Genomic DNA, 24,410 nt, shown 5'->3' on the forward strand with positions numbered 1-24,410 from the left:
TTTAGTAAGTTATAAAAGTGGTAGATGTATTTAATTGCCTTTAGAATTACAGCGATTCTAATTGCGTAGAATTATTTTGGGAATCATTTCTATCTCCGTAGTAACGGTGCCATCACTCCAAACACTAAAAAAATAAAAGATTTATTAAGGACTGGTGTGTTTTCGTGATCTGTTTTCATTAAATTCTTTAGAGTACTTCGCTACGTGCACGGAATTAATTGCATAGGAATTATGCCAGATGCTAGGAAATAGTTTTAAGTATGATCTAGGTATACAGATGAAGAAACAAATTCGTTTTGATATTTACTGTATAATAGAGATTAGTATTCCACCCATTGGAGTGTAATTAAGAGAGAAAGGAAATATTCCCCAAAATGAATTTTTTTTAAATATATTTTATCGATTTTTTTTTTTTTTTTTTTAGAGAGAGAGAGAAACATGGAGGTCCTGATTTGATTCCTGGTCAGGACACATGACAGGATTGTGGCCCGAAATGATTTTTAAAAAGCACTACTACTGGAGGGGAATTTAAAAGAAGTAACATAAAAATTGCACCTCATAGTGGTAAATAGAGACGGTGCAAGACAGTGTGACTTCCTAGAGGTAATACCCTAAACATTGATCTGATTACTTTGGTAATATTTTTATAGAGGAAAGTGACTCCATGATTAACAAATATTTGAAAGACTGTTTCTTCCAACAAGGTTGTTCTCAGGGAGAAACTTAAAATCTATCAGTGTTGTCTATGGGAATATTATTGTTTTCTGCCAAGATGTTTCTAAGTTCTTATTTCTCCTCACCAGTTTTCTAGCTGATAAAGATTTTTGCTCGTGTTATATATATAAAATTATGAGAACATTTAAAACTAGTTACTAGAGTAACTTAATAACTACTGTTAATAACTTGATAATCCAAACTCGTCCTTAAGACATTTCTGTTTGTCCTCTTATATCTACTCAGAGGAAAGTGCCTATAATAAAATAGTTTCTAAAATTCCAGGTAAAGTGGACACATACCACAGGAAGAAATAGCTAGCACTAAGAGTGAACATTATACTGAGTGGATACAATTTTTTGTTCCAGTCTTAGAGAGAAGAGGGGGACACTCAAGAAAATGTTAAGCCCTGGCCAGTTTGGCTCAGCGGTTAGAGCATCGGCCTGCGGTCTAGAGAGACCCGGGTTCGGTTCCCGCTAAGGGCACGTACCTCGGTTGCAGTTTGTCCCCGGCCCTGGTTGGTCGTGCGGGTGGCAGCCACTCGATGTGTCCCTTCACGTCGATGTTTCTCTCTCTCTCCCCCTTCCACTCTATCTGTACAAAAAAATGGAAAAATATCCTCGGGTGAGGATTTAAAAAAAAAAAAATGTTAAAACATATAAGAACAATGTTGTAACTTGTGCTGGAGTGATTATGACTATGTAGAGAATTCCAATTTAAGTTCTGGAAAATATTGTCAGGCATTATTTCCAAAAATTAACCATGTTTTTTATTTTAATGATTCCCATAGGTAATTCTGTTTTTTTTTTAATTATTATTTTAAAGTGGGAGGGAGAGAGGAGGGAAGAGAGAGAGAGAAACATCTATGTGAGAAAGACACATCAACTGGCTGCCACCCACATGAGCGCAACAGAGGCACGTGCCCCCAGTGGAACCAAACCCGGGACTCTCTGGTCCATGGGCCAACGCTCCAACCACTGAAACACACCGGCCTGGGCTAATTCTGGTATTTATATATTTTTTGTGTCGTCCTAAATTTTTGGATAAAGTATGGGATGAAGCATCTTGGCATGTGTAGGGGCCTTACTCCGAACTTGAATTGAAATATTAACAGAGTCCTGGCCGGTTTTGCTCAGTGGTTAGAGTGTTGGCCTTCGGACCAAAGAGTCACAGGTTTGATTCCAGTCAAGGGCACCACACCTCAATTGCGGTTCGTCCCTGGCCCTGGTTGGGGTCCTGCGGGATGCAATCAATCGATGTGTCTCTCTCAAGTTGATGTTTCTCTCTCTCCCTCCCACCTTCCTTGTCAAGTAGATGTTTCTCTCTTTCTCTCTCCCCTTCCCATTCTATCTGAAGATAAATGGAAAGATATCCTCAGGTGAGCATTACAAAAAAATACAAATAAAATATTTCTTGTGGAAAAAAAGAAAAATATTAACATAGATGCTTTTGCCATCTCTGAGGCCTTTGCTTGAGATGTGTTAGTTCCTCTCTTGTCTGCCTTTATAGCAGTCTTCTTAAAGCAGTCCAAGATTATAGGAGATCTGGCCAAATGTGAAGACTTCTGGGTCCAGGAATATTCCTAGGCCTAATCCTACTATGAGGGTTCCTCAAGTTCAAACCATTTCAGAGTTCTTTCCATACTAAATTAGTCATAAATACCCAGGCTTAGACAGCAAAGGACATTTGTTTGCCACCATTTCTACCATTGTTTATAGCTTAACATTTTAAAAAATGTTTTTATTGTTTTTTTTTTTTTTTAGGGAGAGAGGAATGGAGACTCATGGATCAGCTGCCTCCTTCACGCCCTCTACTGGGGATGGAGCCCGAAACCTGGGCATGTTCCCTGATCAGGAGTTAAACCAGGACTTCTCAGTCCATGGGACAACACTCAATCCACTAAGCCACACCAGCCAGGCTACAGCTTAATATTTTATTTGATATTGAGAATTTATTAGTTTAACAACGTTTTATTTTTAATCCTCACCCAAGGACATTTTGCCATTTTTTTGTTCAGATAAAGTGGGAGGGAGGGGAGAGAGAGAGAGAGAAACATCGATGTGAAGGGGACACTTTGAGTGGCTGCCACCCGCAGGACCCAACCAGGGCCAGGGACAAACTGCAACTGAGGTACATGCCCTTAGTGGAAGAAACCTGGGTCTCTCGGGACCGCAGGCCGACACTCTAACCACTGAGCCAAACCGGTCAGGGCTAGTTAACAACTTTTTGAATTGGACAAAAAGAAATATGAAGAAAAAAATATTTGGTCCAGTAGACAGTGAGGGTTCAAGGAGAATACATTCTCAACAAATATGTTTTGGCATATTTTTGTTTTTCTAGATGGAGAAGCAGTGTCTGACACTATTTTTTCACATTTAATAACTTGGTCTGCTTTGTATCTTGTATGTGCTTTTCAGTAAATATTTTTAAAATTAAATTAAATTGATTTTAGAGAGAGAGAAACATCAATTTATTATTACACATATTCATTCATTGATTATTATTATTTTTTATCCTCACCTGAGGACATTTTTGCATAGAGCAAAAGGAAGAGAGAGAGGGAGAGACATCAGCTGGTTGCCATCCACACGGCTGCAACCGGGGCAGGGACAAACTGCGACTGAGGTACTTGCCTTTAGTGGGAACCGAACCTGGGTCCCTCTGGACCGTGGACTGATGCTCTAACTGCTGAGCCAAACCGGCCAGGGCCATTCGTTGATTCTTGTATGCGCTCTGATCGGGGATCATATCAGGTTAGTGCTCTAACCAACTGAGCTACGTGGCCAGGACTTCAATAAATATATAAGTATGTATGTATGTAAAAATGTGTGAATGTATTTTTTGTTAATATTCACCTGAGGACATTTTTCCTTTGATTTTTTTTTTTAGAAGAGAGTGGAAGTAAGAAAGGGAGGAAAGGAGAGGAAGGGGAGGGAGAAAGAGAGAAAGATGGATCTGACAGAGAAGAGATCTATTAGTTGCCTCCTAAATCCCTCCACCAGGGCCTGTGCATCAAACCTACATCTCAGGTACATGCCCTTGACTGGGAATCAAACCCACCACCCTTCAGTGCTTGGGACAATGTTCTAACCACTGGGATGCACCAGCTAGGGCTTCAGTAAATATTCTATTTATTTTTTTATTCCTCACCCGAGGATATTTTTCTGTTTATCTTCAGGTTGAGTGGGAGGGAGGAAGAGAGAAAGAAACATCGATGTGAGAGGGACACATCACCTGGGTTGCCTCCCGCATGACTTTGGGAACGAACCACAACCAAGGTATGGGCACTTGACCAGAATCCAACCTGCGACTCATTGTCCGTGGGCCGATACTCTAACCACTGAGCAAAATCAGTCAGGGCATTTCATAAATATTTTAAGTGAAACGAACAGAAAGCCTTTCTGCCCTCAATTTAGAATATAGCACCCAGTATTTTTGTACATGTGCATAAGTAACTATAGCACAAAGTAGATTAAATGTTATTGAACTAAAAGAACTATGCCCTGGCCAGTTTGGCTCAGCAGTTAGAGCGTCGACCTGCAGTCCAGAGAGACCCGCTTTCGGTTCCCACTAAGGGTGTGTACCTCACTTGCAGTTTGTCCCTGGCCCTGGTTGGTCGTGTGGGTGGCGGCCACTCGATGTGTCCCTTTCACATTGATGTTTCTCTCTCCCTCCCCCCCCCACTCTATCTGAACAAAAAATGGAAAAATGTCCTTGGGTGAGGATTAAAAGAAAAAACTGTGACTGGTCTTATGTGATCCCATGTGATGAAGGTCTCTGCACCAGCCTTATATGATATCATAAAAGCTTATACTGGCAAAGTCTTGTTTACAGGTTTTAGCAGGGAACTAACTTGTTTTAAATCTTGAAAGCATTAAATAAAATTTCTGTATCTATAAATTGGCACTACTTTCTAGTTAACTAGAATTTGGACTGTGAGAAACTCTAAATCTGGCTTATGAATAAACCATCTTGTGTTTTCCTCCCAAATTTTATATTTTTCAATTTTTTTAAAAATAGTTTTTAGCTTGCAGAAAAACTGCAACTGCAGTGCAAGGAACTTTTTTAACATGCCCTCAACACCACTGAGTGTATATTTCCTCTAAAATACAACCATCAAACTCAGGAAATGAATACTGATCCATTAATACTATCTAGTTCTCCTAATTATATATTGTATTTTATGGCTCTTAATTGCCTTCATTCTGAAACAGCCCTTCAGTCTTTCCTTGATTTTATGACCTTGGCAGTGTAGAATCTTACTGGCCAGTTATTTTATAGATATCCCTCACTTAGGTTTGTCTGATCTTTCCTTAGGATTAGATTTAGCTTAATATATTTCTTAACAGATTTATCACTTCCTGAAACTTTTACACTCTTGTGACTGGTGTTTGGATGTCACTCTAAATACATTCCCCTATGCAGCATTTAGAAACTTAGGAAAAACACAGCTTAAAAATCTTGGTGTCTTTATTAAATTGTAACTACAAAGAGCTAGGATTTGATTACTGTTCTTTTGAAAATAGTTTTTCTGTAGAATAGAATTTTAAAGAATTTTGACATGTCTATAGGCCGGACCCTTATCGTTAAATTAGTTTGCTTTGCTCAGTGCAAGCTAAGATGTAACTAACATTAAAAAGAATGGGATAAGTGCACATTTTTTATGATTGGTGTTTATAAGAAATTTCAAATTTTGTTTTTATTATATTTGCTGTTTTACTCTTATACTTTTTTTTTTTTATTCTCACCCGAGGACTTTTTTCCATTTTTTGTTCAGATAGAGTGGGAAGGAGAGAGAGGAAAAGAGAGAGAGAGAGAAACATAGAAGTGAAAGGGACACATAGAGTGGCAGTCTCCCGCATGACCCAACCAGGGCTGGGGACAAACTGCAACTGAGGTACGTGACCTTAGCGGGAACTGAACCCAGGTTTCTCTGGACCACAGGCCGATGCTCTAACCGTTGAGCCAAACCGGCCAGGGCTACTCTTATACTTTTGCTTTGTATTGGTTTCATGAAAAAATAACATTGACTCTGAAACCTATATATTTTTTTAATCCTCACTAGAGGATATATTTTTCTTGATTTTTTTTTTTTAGAGAGGAAGGGGGAGAGCGAGCAACATCGATGTGAGAGAGAAACATTGATTGATTGTCTCTCGTATGCACCCCATTGGGGATCGAACCTAAAACCTGGGTATGTGCTATGATGGGAACCAAACTCATGACCTTTCAGTGTACTGGACAATGCTCCAACCAACTGAACCACACGGACCATAATAAAGGCTATATAATTTTATTAACTAATGTCATCCCAATAAGTTCAATTTTTTAAAAAAGATAGTATTGAGAGTGAGAAGGCAAGCCACAGGGTGAAAAGGTATTTGTAACATGTAAAACTGATAAGGACCCTGGCCAGTGTGGGAGACAACCAATCGATGTCTCTCTCACATAGATATTTCTTTCTCTCCCTCCCTCCCTCCCTCCCAGCTCTTTCCTTTCCCTCTTCTCTTCCCTCACTTTCCCCTCTCCCGACCCCCATCTCCTCCCTTCCTCTCTTTCATTCTATCTAAAAATATCCTTAGGTGAGGATTAACAAAAGGAAATAAAACTGATAGGGCTGGTATGCAAATTTACAAAGAACACTTAGAAATAAATGTGGCAGACAACCTAATAGAAAGCTAGCTAAGAGTTAAACTTGATGAAAAAGGCTATTCAGATGATCGATAAATACATGATAAGGGACTCTACTGTGAGAACACTATACACCTATCAAAATGGCTAAAATTTTCTAAGATGGACAATAGCTAAACGTTAGCTAATGTATGAATCAACTGGAATTCTCACACACTACTGATGTAAGTGTAAATTGGTTAAAGAATTTAGGAAAACCTATATGTATTAAATATATATTTTTTTTGAGAGAGAGAGAAACATTGATTTGTTGTTCCACTCATTTATACATTCATTGGTTGATTCTTGTATGTGCCCTGACCCAGGATTGAACCTGAAACCTTGGCATATCAGGATGACACTCCAACCAACTGAGGTACCCAGCCAGGGCCCAGTACATAAATTCAACATACGTATACCTTTATTTATTTATTTTATTTTATTTTTATTTTTTATCCTCACCCGAGGACATTTTTGCATTTATCTTCAGAAAGAGCAGGAGGGCGAGAGGGAAACATTGATGTGAGAGAGACACATCAAGTGGTTGCCACCTACACAACCCCAACCGGGACCAGTGACAAACTGCAACTGAAGTACGTGCCCTTAGTGGGAACTGAACCCAGGACTCTCTGGACCACAGGCAGACACTCTAACTGCTGAGCCAAACTGGCCAGGGCCATATACCTTAATTTAAATTCAACATGCATAAACCTATGTCCAGAAATTTCATCCAACTAAAATGTAAGTATGGATATAAATGGGTGTAAAGAATTGATACTTGTTGGACTGGTGTGGCTCAATGCTTGAGCATTGACTCATGCACTAAGGGGTCGCTGGTTTGATTTCCCGGTCAGGGCACATGTCCAGGTTGTGGGCCTGATCCCCAGTGGGGGGCATGCAGGAGGCCGCCAATTGATGTTCTCTCTCATCGATGTTTCTAGCTCCCTGTCCCTTCCTCTCTCTCTAAAATCAGTAAAGAAAAAAAATTAAAAAAAGAATCGACACTTAAGGGTTTTTTGGGGTAGATTCCTTTCTGTTTTCCAAATTAATATATCTCCTTGTTTTACATGACAGTTAATGGCTTCCCCCCCAGGCAAATTTTAGTTAATTCTTTGTGATCTCCAGCTTTAATTATTGTGGAGTGCCCTTAATCCACTGAATATTTTGGGCATTGCACTGTTGCATGTAGTTCATATGCTTCAGAGTCTGTCCCTAATAGAGTATATAGCACTAGTTTTTTGTAGTCTTATTTTCCCTTGATTTAAAGTTATTTGTACAGTTAGTCCTCACTTAATGTTGTTGATAGGTTCTGTAACTTGAAGCAAAACATGTAATGAAGCCAATTTTACCATGGGCTAATTGATATAAACGAGTTAAGTTCCTACTGCATCTCTTCAACCTTAAAGCGACTTTATACGAAGACCTGCTGTGTGCAATTCGTGGTGTTGCTCTGGAATATATAGGGTGAAAAGGGCTTGCCAGTGTCAAGAGGAAGTACTGATAGGTGAAGTTTAGAGGCGATAAGGAGAAAATATATGAGGGGCATGTGAATATAAGCAAGAAGAATCTTTACAGGGTCCAATAAAAGGAAGCAAACATTTTGAATTATTATACAATGACTTTGTAATTATCTCCTAAACTGCCTTTTTGAATTTAATTGAGCTCTTACTAGATTTTAATATATCTGCTGAATTCTAAATTAACAACTTGTTCAAATGATTTTGTCATTATATGTTTTTCTGCCTTTTTTCCTTTTTTTCTGGGAATGGACACAGAGAAGCCGTGTAATTTATTAGGTTTATTGAAGCAAGGAATGGGTAAGATTTTCATTAACCAGTATACTAAAAAAATTAATAAAATTTTAAGCTGAATAAACCTATTTATAATAATACTGAATTATTCAAATAGTTGAGTTTTTACTATTTAAGGTTTGAAAGGTACTCATCTAAATGTCTAACTTTTTTTCCAGCATAAACGAATGTTGCTTGGCTTAGTGAATTTTACTTTTCTAAACAAATGTCTTTTTTTTTCCCTTTCTCGTCTTCCTCAAGCATGGGAGGTAAAATACCACCTGCTACTCATAAAACTAAACCAGAAGAAAATAAGGTAAGTTATGAATTTTATTTGTATATTCAGTAATAAAGTACTATAAGGTTTCTTGGTGATGTTTTATTAACTGCTGCCCTCAAATTACCACTCCTGATCTCCCCAAGATCACTTGGAAATAAGATCTTTGTAAAATTTCTATTTGGACATTAAATCCCTTGAAACTGATTTAAAATCTTCACTATGTTTTAGAATAAATGCTCTTTTTTTTTTTTTTTTTAAATGTTCTGTAAGTGGTGAGCTCTGTGATTGAGTGCATTTTGTAGTCTTCATCATTGTATCTTTAGCGTCTAGCATAGTATTTTATGCAGTGTAGATACTTTATTGATATTTGCAAAGTAAAGGAACAAATAGTCCAAATTAGTAATTCCCTATTTTTTCTGCCCTACCACAAGAGGGTTTTTTAAAAATATGGTTCATGGTGTTGCTGTTTTATTTAGAATCCTAAACAAGGTTTATCGATTTTGATGTGAAACTAGAAGTTGTATCTTTGAACAACTGAAACAAAAGAAGTAAATTTTCTTAGATGAGTCATTTGTCAGAGTTTGGTAGTTTCTGAGCCCTGGGTAGGATATTTTGCCATGTGATAAACATGTATTAAGACAGAATTATATTTGACCTATACCTCTGCTCTGCTAAAAACAATTTTGCAGTGAAAACATTCTGATTTACAAATTATAACTGGTATGTTTCTCAGTATATACTGAACCATCTGGCACCTTGTACATGGTAGGTAGAGATTCAACAAATGGATGTACAAACTACACTGGATACTTAAAAGATGGGAAAGAGATTTGGGTATACTCTTTAAATTCTTTGAATTTTCATCGTTTGTGTGTTATCCATAGTTTCTTATTGGGAATTACAAAACTAAAAATCTTGAAAATGTAAAACTTTTTACTAGGTTTGTTTGGCACTAAAACATCTGAGTAAACATGAGGCTACTTACAATTTTATTTATTTATTGTAATCCTCTCATACGCGCCCTGACCTCACCCTGACCAGGATCAAACCAGCAACCTAGATGTGTGCCCTGACCAGAAATTGAATCCACAACCTTTTGGCCCGGGCGAGGCTATTTAGTTTTAATCCTACCTGTTATGAATGCTCAAACTTTATTTTGCAGAAGTAATGTGTTTGCTATGGAGAGTTGTAGATTTTGGTGCCTGTTTAAAGTATTACATAGTCTAGGCATCTGTATTAGCTTTCTAAGATCCAAAATATTTTAAAACCTAAAAGTCATCATTGATAAGGTTTGGATGAAGGGCTGGACCTATATTTAACTTGAAAAGAAATGAAAATAGAAAACTAGAACTCACCAAAACAAAACAAGAAAGGAAGATGCATGAAATAGAATGCGTATGAGCAGTTCATACATAAAATTGTATAAATTAGTATAGATATATTGGGTGTGCTATTAAATACTGATATAGTATTGTTTGCCTTCCCTTTGCTAGGAAGAAAAAACAGATAGTAAGAAGGCGGAGGAAGACATAAAGACAGACGAACCATCAAGTGAGGAAAGTGATCTAGGTGAGGAGGTAGTAATTTGTACTTGATAATCCTGATGATAAGATCCTGTGTTGATTTTTGCTAATTTGACTAAACCAGTGCTATCTATTAGAAATAGGATGTGAGCTACATGTGAAACTTAAAATTTTCTAGTAGCCACATTTTAAAAATTAGGTGAAATTTACTCAAACAATATACTTAAACTAATATATCTAAAATATTAACATTTTAACATGTCACTATGGAAAGATTATTAATGATATCTTTTTTCATATTAAGTCTTCAAAATCCAGAGTGTATTTTACACTTCTAGCATACCTCAATGCAGATGTTACATTTTTGTTAGAAGTACTTGATTTGTATTTGAACTTCATAAAATTTGTAGTTGAAAAGTTTGGTCACAGCCTGGCCAGTGTGGTTCATTGGTTAAGCGTCAATCCTTGCACCAAGAAGTTGCCGGTTTGATCCCTGGTCAGGGCACATGCCCAGGTTATGGGCCCAATCCCCAGTTGGGTGTATGTAGGAGGGGGCCAGTTAATGTTCTCTCTCATCGGTGTTTCTATCTCTCTCGCTCTCCCTCTCTCTCTAAAATCAATATTAAAAAAAAGTTTGGTCACATACTCAAGTTGTTCTAAACAAATGTTAAAATTTTCTAGTAATGGCCCGGAAAACCAAAAAATTATTATTTTTTTTCCTTTAAAATTTTTTTTGATTTTTTTTTTTTTTTTAATTTCTCACCTGAGGATATTTTTCTATTTATCATTAGATAGAGTGGGAGGGGGAAAGAGTGACAGAGAGAAGCCTTGATGAGATAAAGCCACATCGACGGGTTGCCTACTACCTGACCCCACCAGGGTGGGGGATGAACCACGTCCAAGGTACGTGCCCTTGACCAGAATTGAACCTGTGACTCATTAGTCCGCAGGCCAATGCTCTAACTGCTGAGCCAAACCGGCTAGGGCTTAAATTGATTTTGAGAGAGAAACATTGATGTGGGAGTGAAAAATGGATTGGCTGCCTCCTTCACACCCTCTACCAGGATTGACCCAAAACCCAGGCATGTGCTCTGACCAGGAATCAAACAAGCAACCTTTCGGTGCACAGGAAAACTGGTTCATTTTAGAACAGTTGTAATCTATACCATGAGTTTGGTGGGGTTTTGTTGTATATTTTTATTTTTAATTTATTTTTGTTACAGGTGGTTCTCCTTTTTCTCCCCATTGACACCCTCCTCCCGATCCCCCCCTCCCCCCCAGCATAGTTGTCTGTCCACTGGTTATGCATATATGTATATATAAGTTCTGTGGTCTAACTCTTCCCTCCCCCCATCCCCTCTTCTGAGGTTTGTCAGTCTCTACCCCACATTCATGGCTCTAGGTCCATTCTGTTCATCAGTTTGTTTGGTTCATTATATTCCACAAGTAAGTGAGATATGATATTTGTCTTTCTCTGATTGGCTTATTTTCCTTAGCATAATACTCTCCAGGTCCCTCCATGTCATCTCAAATGATAAGACATCTTTCTTTCTTACAGCCGCATAGCATTCCATTGTGTATATGTACCACGGCTTTTTTATCCACTCATCTATTGATGGACACTTGGGCTGTTTCCAGATCTTAACTATTGTAAATATTGCTGCGATGAACATATATTCTTTCTGATTGGTGTTTCAGGCTTCTTAGGGTATATCCTTAGAAGTGGGATCATTGGGTCAAATGGCAGTTCAAGTTTTAACTTTTTGAGGTAACACCATAGTGTTTTCCATAGTGACGGCACCAGTCTGCATTCCCACCAGCAGTGTACTAAAGTCCCCTTTTCTCCACCCCCTTGCCAGCACTTATTGTTTGATGTTTTGTTGATGGCAGCCATTCTGACAGGTGTGAGATAATAGCTCATTGTTGTTTGTTTGTTTGTTTTTTATCCTCACCTGAGGACATTTTTTGATATTTTGTTCAGATAGAGTGGGAGGGAGACAGAGAGAGAGAGAAACATCGATGTGAAAGGGACACATCGAGTGGTCGCCACCCACACGACCCAACCAGGGCCGGGGACAAACCGCAACCGAAGTACATGCCCTTAGCGGGAACCGAACCCAGGTCTCTCTGGACCGCAGGCTGACGCTCTAACCGCTGAGCCAAACCGGCCAGGGCGTCATTGTTGTTTTAATTTGCATCTGTCTGATGATTACTGACATTGAGCATTTTTTCATATGTCTCTTCGTCATTTGTATGTCCTGTTTGGAGAAGTGTCTGTTTAGATCCTCTGCCCATTTTTTTTTTTTTTTTATCTTCACCCGAGGACATTTTTCCATTTTTTGTTCAGACAGAGCGGGAGGGAGAGAGAGGCCCATTTTTAAATTGGATTCTTTGTCTTCCTTTTCTTGAGTTGTATGAGTACTCTATATATTTTGGAGATTAACCTTTTTTCTGATGTATTGTTGGCAATTATGCTATCCCATATAGTGGATTCCCTTTCCATTTTGATGCTTGTTTCTTTTGCCGTGCAGAAGTGTTGTATTTTAAGATGACGACACTGATCAAATAAATCTCTTCGTCAGTTTTCAAGTCCTTTTAGAGACTGTAACTATATACTCCAATTATTAACTGGGCAGTCGCTTAATTCACAGAACCCATCTAAAAGCTAAAGACGACTAACAATTTTTCAAATTTTGAATCAATTGAGCTTTGTTATTAGAAAGGGCTTGTTATTTGGGGGCTTAATTGAAAATCTTTAACTTTTTCTAAGAACTTTTTTAGTTTTATAGTTTTCTAACAATTTTCATAACTAATTTTTTTTACCAACTCTCAGGCAGCATTTTAGTTTTAGTGCGTGAATTCAAACTGTTTTATAATTAGACAAAGCTACAAGTTTAGTTCCTGTTAAAAATTGATTAAAAAAATTTTTTTTCTCATTATTGATATTAGAGGGGAAGGGAGAGGGAGAGAGAGATAGAAACATTGATGAAAGAGAACATCGATTGGCCACCTCCTTCATGACCCCCACTGGAGATTGGGCCCACAACCTAGGCATGTGTCCTGACCAGGAATTGAACCAGCGACCTCTTGGTACATGGGTCGATGCTCAACCATTGAGCCACACTGATGGACAATTAAAAACATTTTTTTATGGGATGTTAATTCTGATTTTAGGTAGCTAATTTTATTTCTTTTTTACTGCTAAAAATAAACTTATCAAATTCACTGTTTGCAAAAAACATGACCTAATATTGTTTGTTTTTAAAAGTTTATGCACGTACATGCACGTGCTCGCACACACATGTAAACAGTTTTACTAGATTTGCTATAGCAAATTATGGTGGTCCATCATGAAATTGACAACATACCTCTTTCCAGTCTTCACTATTTTGGATATAGTGTGCTAGCTTTGGGGCTTGATTCTGCAGCAGTATTATACCTTTATTTTAAAATGAAAATTTAGCCCTGGCTGGTTTGGCTCAGCGGTTAGAGCATTAGCCTGCCGAGAGACCCGGGTTCGGTTTCCGCTAAGGGCATGTACCTCAGTTGCAGTTTGTCCCCGGCCCTGGTTGGGTTGTGTGGGTGGCAGCCACTCGATGTGTCCCTTTCACGTTGATGTTTCTCTCTCTCTCTCTCTCTCTCTGTTCTCTCTCTCTCTCTCTCTCTCTCTCTCTCCCCCTCCCTCCCTCCCTCCCTCCCTCTCCCTCTCCCTCTCCCTCTCCCTCTCCCTTCCACTCTATCTGAACAACAAAATGGAAAGGTGTCCTCAGGGGAGGATAAAAAAAAAAAAAATTGAAGACAATTCGTAGGGTACATTAAATTTAAAAAAATAAATAAAATAAAATGAAAATTTATCCAAACTTTTTTTTTTTAATCCTCACCCGAGGACATTTTTCCATTTTTTGTTCAGATAGAGTGGGAGAGAGAGAGAGAAACATCGACGTGAAAGGGACACGTTGAGTGGTTGCCACCCGCACGACCAACCAGGGCCGGGGACAAAACTGCAACCAAGGTAGTTTGTCCCTTTGGGGGAACCGAACCCGGGTCTCTTTGGACCGCAGGCCTATGGGCTTATCCAAACTTTATTAAAACAAAAATACAGTTGTCCCTAGCCACTTCGCGCTTTGACTTTCGCAGCTTTACTCTATTGCGGTTTTTTAAAATACAGTACTAGATCGGAAAAAACCGTGATAGAGTGAAGCTGTGAAAGTTGAAGCATGAAGTGGCAAGGCACGACTGTATAAATAAAGAGTCATTCTTTGGAAATTCATTTATCGTGGTAGAGTCTGGAACTGATGAACCGCAATAAACGAGGGCCGGCTGTAATTATATTAAGTGTTTCATCATAATTTACATCGAAGTATCAGTGCAACTTGTGCTATCTGCATAAAATATATTTTAAAACATTACAGTACATTGGTGTGTAGAACAAGACATTTGAATTGAATCAGTCAATGTATGATACTAGAAACTATGCACTACAACGCAATGGTAAATACCTTACATAATGCAACAGTTGAAATGAAATGTAATCTTACCATAACACTGAAGTTGTGTTCAATGGAAAAATATTTTTCAATACACTAGTTTAAATAAACACAAAGTAAAATATTTAAATTGAAATAAATTAACAGAAAGCAAAATATTTGATTAATTAGTTGCACTAACCATAGTTCACTAGCTTTTTGTTGTTGTTAATCCTCACCCGAGGATATTTTTCTCCATTGATATGTAGAGAGAGTGTAAGGGAGGAGAGTAGAGAGGGAAATATTGATGTGAGAGAGATACATTGATTGTTTTCCTGCCAAATGCACCTTGACTGGAGCTGGGATTGAACTGGTTTGATCCCTTGAACAGGAATCAAACACGAAACCCTTTGGTTCAAGGGTTGGTTTGAGAGCTGAAGCTCTATCCAACTGAGCCACGCTTAACAGAGCGTTCATTAGTTTTTAATAGTTTTATTTGTCATTTTCTTCTTCTACAGAAATCGACAACGAGGGCGTGATTGAACCAGACACTGATGCCCCTCAAGAAATGGGAGATGAAAATGTAGAGGTAAGTTTGATGGCTTATTTTCTGCTTGTTATAGGAATGTGAAGGTGCCACCTGTTGCAATGACTTTATGACCTAATTCTCCCAGGAGAAGCACATATTAAATCCTTCTCTGGTCTAGCCAGTGTGACTCAGTGGTTGAGCGTTGACCCATGTACTGAGAGTTTGCACGTTCGATTCCCAGTCAAGACACATGCCCAGGTTATGGGCCCGATCCCAGTAGGGGGGCATGCAGGAGACAGCCATCGATGTTCTCTCATCAATGTTTCTATCTCCCTCTCACGTTCTCTCTAAAATCAATCAAAGAAAAAAAAAATTTCTCTGACTTACAGCATTTAGGAAAGCATTTCATTTTACTAAAAATATTTGTGAAAATTTTTGTTATTTTTTGTTTCTGTTCAGATAGAGTGGGAGGGTGAGAGAGAGAGAGAAACATTTACGTGAAGGGGACACATCTAGTGGTTGCCACCCACACAACCCAACCAGGCCGGGGACAAACTGCAACCGAGGTACGTGCCCTTAGCAGAAACTGAACGTGGGTCTCTCTGGACCGCAGGCCTACGCTCTAACTGCTGAGCCAAACCGGCCAGGGCAGAAAATTTTCGTTATTTTTATTTTTATTTTTCTTATCCTCACCCGAGGAGATTTTTCCATTTTTTTGTTCAGATAGAGTGGGAAGGAGAGCCCTGGCCAGTTTGGCTCAGCGGTTAGAGCGTCGGCCTGCGGTCCGGAGAGACCCGGGTTCGGTTCCCGCTAAGGGCACGTACTTCGGTTGCAGTTTGTCCCCGGCCCTGGTTGGTCGTGCGGGTGGCAGCCACTTGATGTGTCCCTTTCACGTCGATGTTTCTCTCTCTCTCTCTCTTCTTCTCTCTCTTCCTCCCACTCTATCTGTACAAAAGATGGAAAAATGTCCTCGGGTGAGGATTAAAAAAAAAAAAAGAGTGAGAAGGAGAAGGAGAGAGAGGCAGAGAGAGAGAGGAAACATCGACGTGAAAGGGACACATCAAGTGGCTGCCACCCGCATGACCAACCAGGGCCGGGGACAAACTGCAACTGAGGTACATGCCCTTAGCGGGAACCGAACCCAAGTCTCTGTGGACCGCAAGCTGATGCTCTAACCGCTGAGCCAAACCGTCCAAGGCAAATTTTCGTTATTTTTAATCATACTCTAAAAATTATGAAATTCTTGTTTTCTTTTTACCTGCTTTTTCTATTTGCATGTGATTTGACTGCAGAATTGTTTATTTCTTTTTTTTTTTGCACCTGCCCCCGCCGCCTGTGCATGCTCTGCCCGCCCACCCACCTACCTACCTCCAGAATTGTCTATTAATGGGATCTCTAATGCCAAATTGTTTTTTGGTTTTTTTTTATCCTCACCCAAGGACATTTTTTCATTTTTTGTTCAGATCGGGGGGGTGGGGGGGAACATCAATGAGAAAGGGACACATCGAGTGGTTGCCACCCGCATGACCCAACCGGGGCCGGGGACAAACTACAACCGAGGTACATGCCCTTAGTGGGAACTGAACCTGGGTCTCTCTGGACCACAGGCTGACGCTCTTAACTGCTGAGCCAAACCGGCCAGGGCCCAAATTGTTTTCTTAAATGTTTTGTCACCGCAAGTGTGATATTGCCCTTAAGGTGGTAAAAATTTTTTTTGGAAGGGGTATTGAAAGAAACTTAGATATTACAGTGGTTACTGGTCTTCCAAAGGAATGCACTACATTAAAATAATATGCTTTATATCTGTTGTATTAAAATTGAGGGGGTGAGAATTAAGAAAAAAATGTCTGAAAAGGCTCTATGGGGGTTGATGTATAAAAGTTTGAGAAACAGCTTGGTCAGTGTACCTCAATGGATTGTGCCTTGTCCCATGGACTGAGAGGTCCTGGGTCGATTCCCAGTCAGGGCACGTGCCCAGGTTGCAGGTTCAATTCCCAGTGGGTGTTTGTGCAGGAGGCAGCCAATCAATATTTCTCTCTCACATCGATGTTTCTGTGTCTCCCTTCCTCTCTTTCTCAAAAAAAATTTTCAATAAAAACTTGTGTTTTTTTGCCCTGGCCGGTTTGGCTCAGCGGTTAGAGCATCAGAGAGACCCGGGTTTGGTTCCTGCTAAGGGCGGGTATCTCGGTTGCAGTTTGTCCCCAGCCCTGGTTGGGTCATGTGGGTGGCAGCCACTCGATGTGTCCCTTTTGTGTCAATGTTTCTCTCTGTCTCTTTCTTCCTCTCTCTCCCTCACACTCTATTTGAACAAGAAATGGGGGGAAAAAAACTTGTGTTTTTTTTAAAGTTTGAGAAACACTATAACATAGTAATAGCAGCTTTAAGAGGAGGTTGATCTGTGTCCTCACCAGTGTTTGATACTGTCAGATTTCATCCTTGCCAATCTTACTGTGTGAAAGGCTATGTCCCTGTGGCTTTTTTAAAAATATATTTTTTGGTCATTTTAGAGAGAGAGGGAGAGAGAAATATTGATGAGAGAGTGAACATCAATCTGCTGCCTTCTGCATACCCTCTACCTGGGACCTGAGCATGTGCCCTGACCTGGAATAGAACTAGCAACCTTTTGGTGCACAGGATGATGCCAAACCAACTGAGCCACACTGGCCAGGGCTATGTCCTTGCGGCTTTTAATTTGCATTTTCTTGATTTCTAATAAATTTGAGCATATTTTGAAGTTTACTGGACATTCACAGGAATTTCCGAAGGCCTATTCTGACTTTTCCCATTTTTCTTCCTTTTTGTTAATCCTAGCCTGAAGAAATTTTTCCATTGATTCTTAGAGTGGAAGAACGGGGGGGGGGGGGGCATCGATGTGAGAGAGACACATAGATTGGTTGCCACCTGCACGACCCCAGCTGGGGCTGGGGACGAACTGCAACCGAGGTATGTGCCCTTAATGGGAACTGAACCCAGGACTCTGTGGTCCACGGGCCAATGCTCCAATCGCTGAGCCAAACTGGCCAGGGCTATATATATTTTAAATATTTTTCTTCATTGATTTTAGAGAGAGGGAGGAAGAGGCGGATAGAAACATTGATGAGAGAGACCATCAATTGGCCGCCTCCTGCACAACCCCTACTGGGGGTCAAGCCCACAACCTGGGCATGTGCACTGATCAGGAATCGAACCAGCAACCTTTTGCTGCATGGGTTGATGCTCAACCACTGAGCCACACTGGCTGGGCAGCACCATTATTGAATGTCTTTCCTCAATGCTATTTTCCTATTTGTGGGTCTGGTTTGGTGATTTTTTGTTTGTTTTATTTGTCTAATTTTTCCCATGTGCTAATTACACATTGTCTTGTATACCTTTATGTTAAATCTTGTTAACTAGTAGGGCAAAGGCTGTTCTTGGCCCTTTGTTCTTCCATATAAATCAGATTGTCAAGTTCCTTCCTAAAAAGTAGAATTGTTTTCCCCCTGTTAAAATTGCATTAAATCGCCCTGGCCGGTTTGGCTCAGTGGAGAGACTCGGGTTCAGTTCCCGCTTAGGGCGCGTACCTTGGTTGCAGTTTGTCCCCGGCCCTGGTTGGATTGTGAGGGTGGCAGCCACTCGGTGTGTCCCTTTCACATCAATGTTTCTCTCCCTCTCTCTTCCTCTCTCCCCCTCCCACTCTATCTGAACAAAAAATGGAAAAAATGTCCTCAGGTTAGGATAATAAAACAAACATTAAATCTAAAGTTAGGAAGAAGATACGTCTCACTGTTGAGATAACTATCCATGAATGTGGTATCTAATTTTTAGGTCTTTTTCAGGCATCTTTCAATAACCTAACATTTTTCTTCTTAAAGGTGTTATGCATCTTTAAGAACAAATACAAGTATTTTATGTCACTATTTATAAAAGGAATTTTTAAAAATTTATGATCCATTTATTGATGGTTCTGTATCACTTCACTGTGTCTAAATTTATAATATTCTGTTTCTCTTGCTTGGGAGTTTTGGTCATCTTAAATTCTAGGGTTGTTAACTTTCTTTAGCTCTGGGACATTTTCAGTGACTCTCTCTTTCAAATATTGCCTCTTCCCCATTCTCACTACTGTCATTCTGAGGCACTAGTTAGATCTATGCTGAATTTTTTCATTATTAAGTTTTATCTCTTTCTCACTCTGCTGAATATGTATGCTTTCTTTGTCTTTGTTCCACTGATGTTTTCATTGGAATGCTTATGGTTTTTATTTTAATAATTTTACTTTGATTCTTTTTGAAGTCCACTTATGCTTGGCCAGAGTGGCTCAGTTGGTTGAGCATCGTCCTATGTACCGAAAGATTGCTGGTTCAGTTCCTGGTCAGTGCACATACCTGGGTTGCAGGTTTGTACCCCAACTGGAGGTAAGAGTCATACCTGCAACCCATGTGCGTGCCTTTGACTGGGAATAGAGCCTGACATCCTTTGGTACATGGGCTGACGCTCTTACCATTGAGCCATACTGGCCAGGGCTCAAATCATTGTCTTAATAAATGAACCGTCACCTCTAGTAATATTTTACACAGCGGTGCTGATAGAGTGTTTTTTCCTTTTGTTAAAAGAAACTGCTTCTTAACTTTCCATTTTAGGTAGGATGTTTGCTATAAGTTTTTGTTGATTATTTACTGTCAACATCTTTTACAGTGTTGGTTCTATCTAGTGTAGGTACTCAGTGGATGTTTGTTTGAACAAATTATGAGGTATTTATATTCTGAAAATTCAAGCCTAAAAGGAACTATCTTTAGTTACTTCTTGTCAGTAGACTGAGTTTTACTATTTGTGAATAGCTAGAAAGGACTTGGTAAGACAAGGGCAGAACAACCTGCTATGTTGGATGGAGAGCAGGGAAGGTAATATCTAAGGCAGAATGTAGGGAAGAAAATTTGTTCTATGTAAAAGATTAAAACTCATCCTGTGTAATTTCTTACTCAGTTATAATTATTCTCTTGGCTCCCTGGAGACTAGAGAAGAATGAATAAAAATGGGGTTTGTGACTTCATTCCTAAAAAGTCCAAATTACTTTCTTCTGTTTGCTCTCTTTACTATTCTAAGTCAACCTTCGATTTTCCCCTAGATTACTGAAGAGATGATGGATCAGGCAAATGATAAAAAAGTGGCTGCCATTGATGCCCTAAATGATGGTAAGTGATTTTTAAAAAATCTTTGCTACAACCCAGCCAGCTCAGTGGTTGAGCGTCGTCCCGTGGACCAAGAGGTCCCGTGGACCAAGAGGTTGCTGGTTCGATTCCCAGTCAGGGCACATGCCCCGATTGCAGTCTCAATCCCCAGTATAGGGCATGCGGGAGGTGGCCAATAGATATATCTCTCTCCCTCTCTCTTCCCCTTCCTCCTTCCCTCCTTCTCTCTCTCTAAAAAGCTATAAAAACATAAAATCTTTGTTACATTTTTGTGATTCTGGATATTTTTATCTACTACATTAACTGAAATAGTGGGAAAGGGTGAGGGAACTTAAATTTACTGAATATCTTTTTTTTCTAGTGTTTTTTATTGAATTTTTTTTTTTACAGAGAGAGAGAGAGGGGGGAACACTGATGTGAAAGCTCTGGCTAGTTTGGCTCAGCAGTTAGAGCGTATGCCTTTGTACTAAAGAGTCACGGGTTTGATTCCAGTCAAGGGCACAGAACCTTGGTTGCGATTGGGTCCTGGCCCTGGTTGGGGTCGTGTGGGAGGCATCCACTTGATGTGTCCCTTTCACATCGATGTTTCTCTGTCTTTCCCTCTCTCCCTCCCACTCTGTCTGAATAAAAATGGAAAAATGGTCTGGCCGGTGTAGCTCAGTGGTTGAGCATCAACTCATGCACTAAGAGGTCACCGGTTCGATCCTGGTCAGGGCACATGCCCAAGTTGTGCGCCTGATCCTCAGTGGGGGCATGCAGGAGATGACCAATTGATGTTCTCTCTCATCGATGTTTCTCTCTCTCACTTCTCTCTCAAATTAATAAAGAAAATTTAAAAAATAAATAAAACTTGCTCATATTTTTAAAAAAAAAGGAAAGATGTTTTTGGGTGAGGATAAAAATAGATAAATAAAAATAATAAAGACATCGATTCCAATTTGGGGACATTATTGTTTACCTTCTAAAATATCCTCTTTTGTTATGGTCATCTCTTAATATTGTTTCAATAAGCCTCTTTTTTTCCCCCAAGTGAATAAAAATCAAATAGAACTTGATATGTCTTTCACCAGTGGGGCTTAAATTGAATCTGGGCCTAAATACATCCTTAGGAGCATGTATGAACTGAACTATAAAAGGTAAGGGTACAATGCAAAAAAAAATGAAAGGCTTTCAGGAAAAGTGGTATTAAAATAGTGGCCCTCAGCTTTTTACATAGTAATACCAATCATTTATTAACTTGGGTACTATGCAAATCCCATCATAGCTGTGTGATAGTGTGTCACAATGCCATCCTTGAATACATGCTGGTGTACCTTTGGACTTCATCCATAGACTTGGAAGATAAGTAGTTTTATTTTCTTAAATAATAGTTTCTTAAGTAGTTTTATTTTCTTAGTATTGATTGCTCTTTCAAGTTGGCAGATACAGGTTGTGGCAAAGAAGGTTTACAAACTACCTTCTTGGTTTTTAGGTTCTTAATATGTTTGTGTTACTGCAATTGTCTTAGTGGTTGGCCTACCTGAAATGTCTGTTTTCTTTATTGCTTTCTGTTTACTTTCCCTAGATTCTTTTTATTTAGGACAGTTTTTTAATTGATTTTAGAAAGAGTGGGCTAGCTGGGGTGTTGGTGGTGAGGGAGAGAGAGACATCAATTTGTTGTTCCATTTCTTTATGTATTCATTGGTTAATTCTTGTATATGCCCTGCCCTGTGATCAAACCTGCAACCTTGGCATATCAGGGTGGTGCTCTAACCAACAGAGGTACCTCGCCAGGGCCTACAAATGTCTTATATTATTAAACACACTTCCTTACCTGTGACTAATTTTGAAAAATTTTTTTCTTTATTGTTTGGAGAGAAGGGAAGGGAAGGGAGGGGGGGAGAGAGATGGAAACACCAGTGAGCAAGAACAGCGATTGGCCACCTCCTGCATGTCCCCCACTGGGGATTTGATCCACAACCTGGCCATGTACCCTGACCAGGAATCAAACCGGCGACTTCTTGGTGCATGGGTTGACGTTCAACCGCTGAGCCACACCAGCCAGGCTGTGACTGATTTTTTTAATTATTCTGAAGATCATCAAAACATCAGACCTGCTAGAGTCAGATCCCTTATTATTACCCTTCCATTTCAGCCAGACCTAACTTTGCTGCAATGTTTTTTGTTGGTTTTTTTTTTTTTTTTTTTTGGTACGTACACCTAGGAGAAACCGAACCCAGGACTCTCTGGTCCGTGCTCCAACCGCTGAGCCAAACCGGCCAGGGCTGCTGCAGTATTTTTTTAACTTGTGCTCTACTGCACCTCTGTAAAGATTCTGACCTGTTTCGACTTTTAATTCATACTCATGAATGGATCCTAGCCATTTGTCTTCTTGACCATTCCTTTTCCACACTATAGTTTGTTTTTTTAATTTTTCTACCACATGAGATTTCTGTGTATCCAACATTTATTTGATGCTGTCTACATGCCTGGCAGTTTTATTATGTTCTAATGTGTATTATCTATTAAAACCTTATACTACTACCATTTTACAAAATAATGAATAAGCTGAGGGCCCAGAGGTTTTGACTTGTCCAGGATCTTAGTGTACCATATTGTCAATTCATTTATTACCTGTGTCACTTATTTTTGTTTGCTATCTGTATTTTTAAAAATTCATTTTCTTATTTATTGATTTAGCAATATTTAACAACATGAAAATGAAGCTGCTGCCACCTAAAGTCATGTTGTTTTTCCATATTCCTTTCCAAGCTATGTTTGTAAGTTCTAATTTTAGAATATGTACAAAAATTTTCTTTGTAGATTCTCACTGGAGGATATTTTTCCATTGATTTTTGGATGGAGTGGAAGGGGAGGGGAAGATGGAGAGGGAGAGAGAGAGAAACATTTATGTGAGAGAGACATGTCTATTGGTTGCCTCCCGAATGACCCTGACTAGGGACAGGGATTGAACCTGCAGCCAAGGTATGTGCCCTGGATTGGGAATTTAACCCAAAACCCTATGGTCCATGGGCCAGCGCTTTAACCACTGAGAAAAACTGTCCAGGGCTAGAATATATATAGTTTTATAGTATATCCTAAAGGGATAAAACACTGATATTCTAAGTCAAGAATTATTTCAGGCCCCACTTTGGTTTGGAGAAGCAGAAATCTAGTTAAACACTGGACTTAATGGAATTACAGTGCTTGGGTTTGAATACAACCTTTGGCACTTAGTAGCTAGGTAAATTAGAGAAGTTACTGTTTCCCTATGTCTGTTTTCTCCTTTATAAAATAAAATAAGGATCTAAGAGTACCTACCTATTAAGTCATGATGAATAAAAGAGTAAATATGTGTATTATGCTTAGAATAGAACATGTAAATATTCTTATGTAAGACCTTAAGTGTTTACAGCTGTTAATTATTAGTTGTATTTTTATTATGTTTCTTCAGTTTATTCATTCAAGTGTTGTTAATAGTCTTACCATGCTCTAAACAGTATTTTATCTTTAAAATTTTTATTGATTTTAGAGAGGGAAGGAGAGAGAGAGAGCTAGAAACATCTATGAGAGAGAACATCTGGTGGTCGCCTCCTGCATGTCCCCCACTGGGGATCAGGCCCACAACCTGGGCATGTGCCCTGACAGGGAATCGAACTGGCGACCTCTTGGTGTATGGGTTGATGTTCAACCACTGAGCCACTCCAGCCAGGCTATTCTTTAAGTTTTATCCATTTACTTTTTATTAATTAAAATTATCTCTGTCTTGAATGACTTGTAGTATAGGTTTGGTAAGGGTTTGCTTTGAAGAGCCAGTTTTGTATATTAATTTAGAAACTAGTCTCTTTTTTCCTCGTTTAAAGAATGTGAAAGACTAATTGGACAAGCGAGCAACATTGGTTTAAAATATTTTTTATCCTCTGGCTTTTTCTCAATAACTTTTGTTTTACTTTAGGTGAACTACAGAAAGCCATTGACTTGTTCACTGATGCCATCAAGCTGAATCCTCGCTTGGCCATTCTGTATGCCAAGAGAGCCAGGTGGGAACTCTAAACAAAATAGCATCCCCTAGTAAATAATTTTTGATAATTTATCTAAATAGACTTGCTTCTGTAGCAATCCCAAAGGTGTCATTCTTTTAAATGAATACTTTTTAACATCACACTTATTTTTTAGTGTCTTCGTCAAATTACAGAAGCCAAATGCTGCCATTCGAGACTGTGACAGAGCTATTGAAATAAATCCTGATTCAGCTCAGCCTTACAAGTGGCGAGGGAAAGCACACAGGTAAATA

The 24,410-nt window shown here is 39.3% G+C and overlaps 1 protein-coding gene across 1 annotated transcript in view; it reads left to right on the forward strand.

The window, feature by feature from the left end:
* Window positions 1-24,410, forward strand: part of ST13 (ST13 Hsp70 interacting protein) — a 36,059-nt gene that overhangs the window by 666 nt on the left and 10,983 nt on the right. Inside the window, exons 2-7 of the mRNA XM_036251017.1 lie at window positions 8,436-8,490; window positions 9,948-10,023; window positions 14,962-15,032; window positions 20,074-20,140; window positions 24,072-24,156; window positions 24,293-24,403. Of these exons, the coding sequence (XP_036106910.1) occupies window positions 8,436-8,490; window positions 9,948-10,023; window positions 14,962-15,032; window positions 20,074-20,140; window positions 24,072-24,156; window positions 24,293-24,403 (465 nt within the window). The remainder of the gene's footprint in view (window positions 1-8,435; window positions 8,491-9,947; window positions 10,024-14,961; window positions 15,033-20,073; window positions 20,141-24,071; window positions 24,157-24,292; window positions 24,404-24,410) is intronic.

The sequence above is a fragment of the Molossus molossus genome, unplaced genomic scaffold (genome assembly GCF_014108415.1).
Source record: "Molossus molossus isolate mMolMol1 unplaced genomic scaffold, mMolMol1.p scaffold_m16_p_10, whole genome shotgun sequence".
In the NCBI taxonomy this organism is placed as follows: domain Eukaryota; kingdom Metazoa; phylum Chordata; class Mammalia; order Chiroptera; family Molossidae; genus Molossus; species Molossus molossus.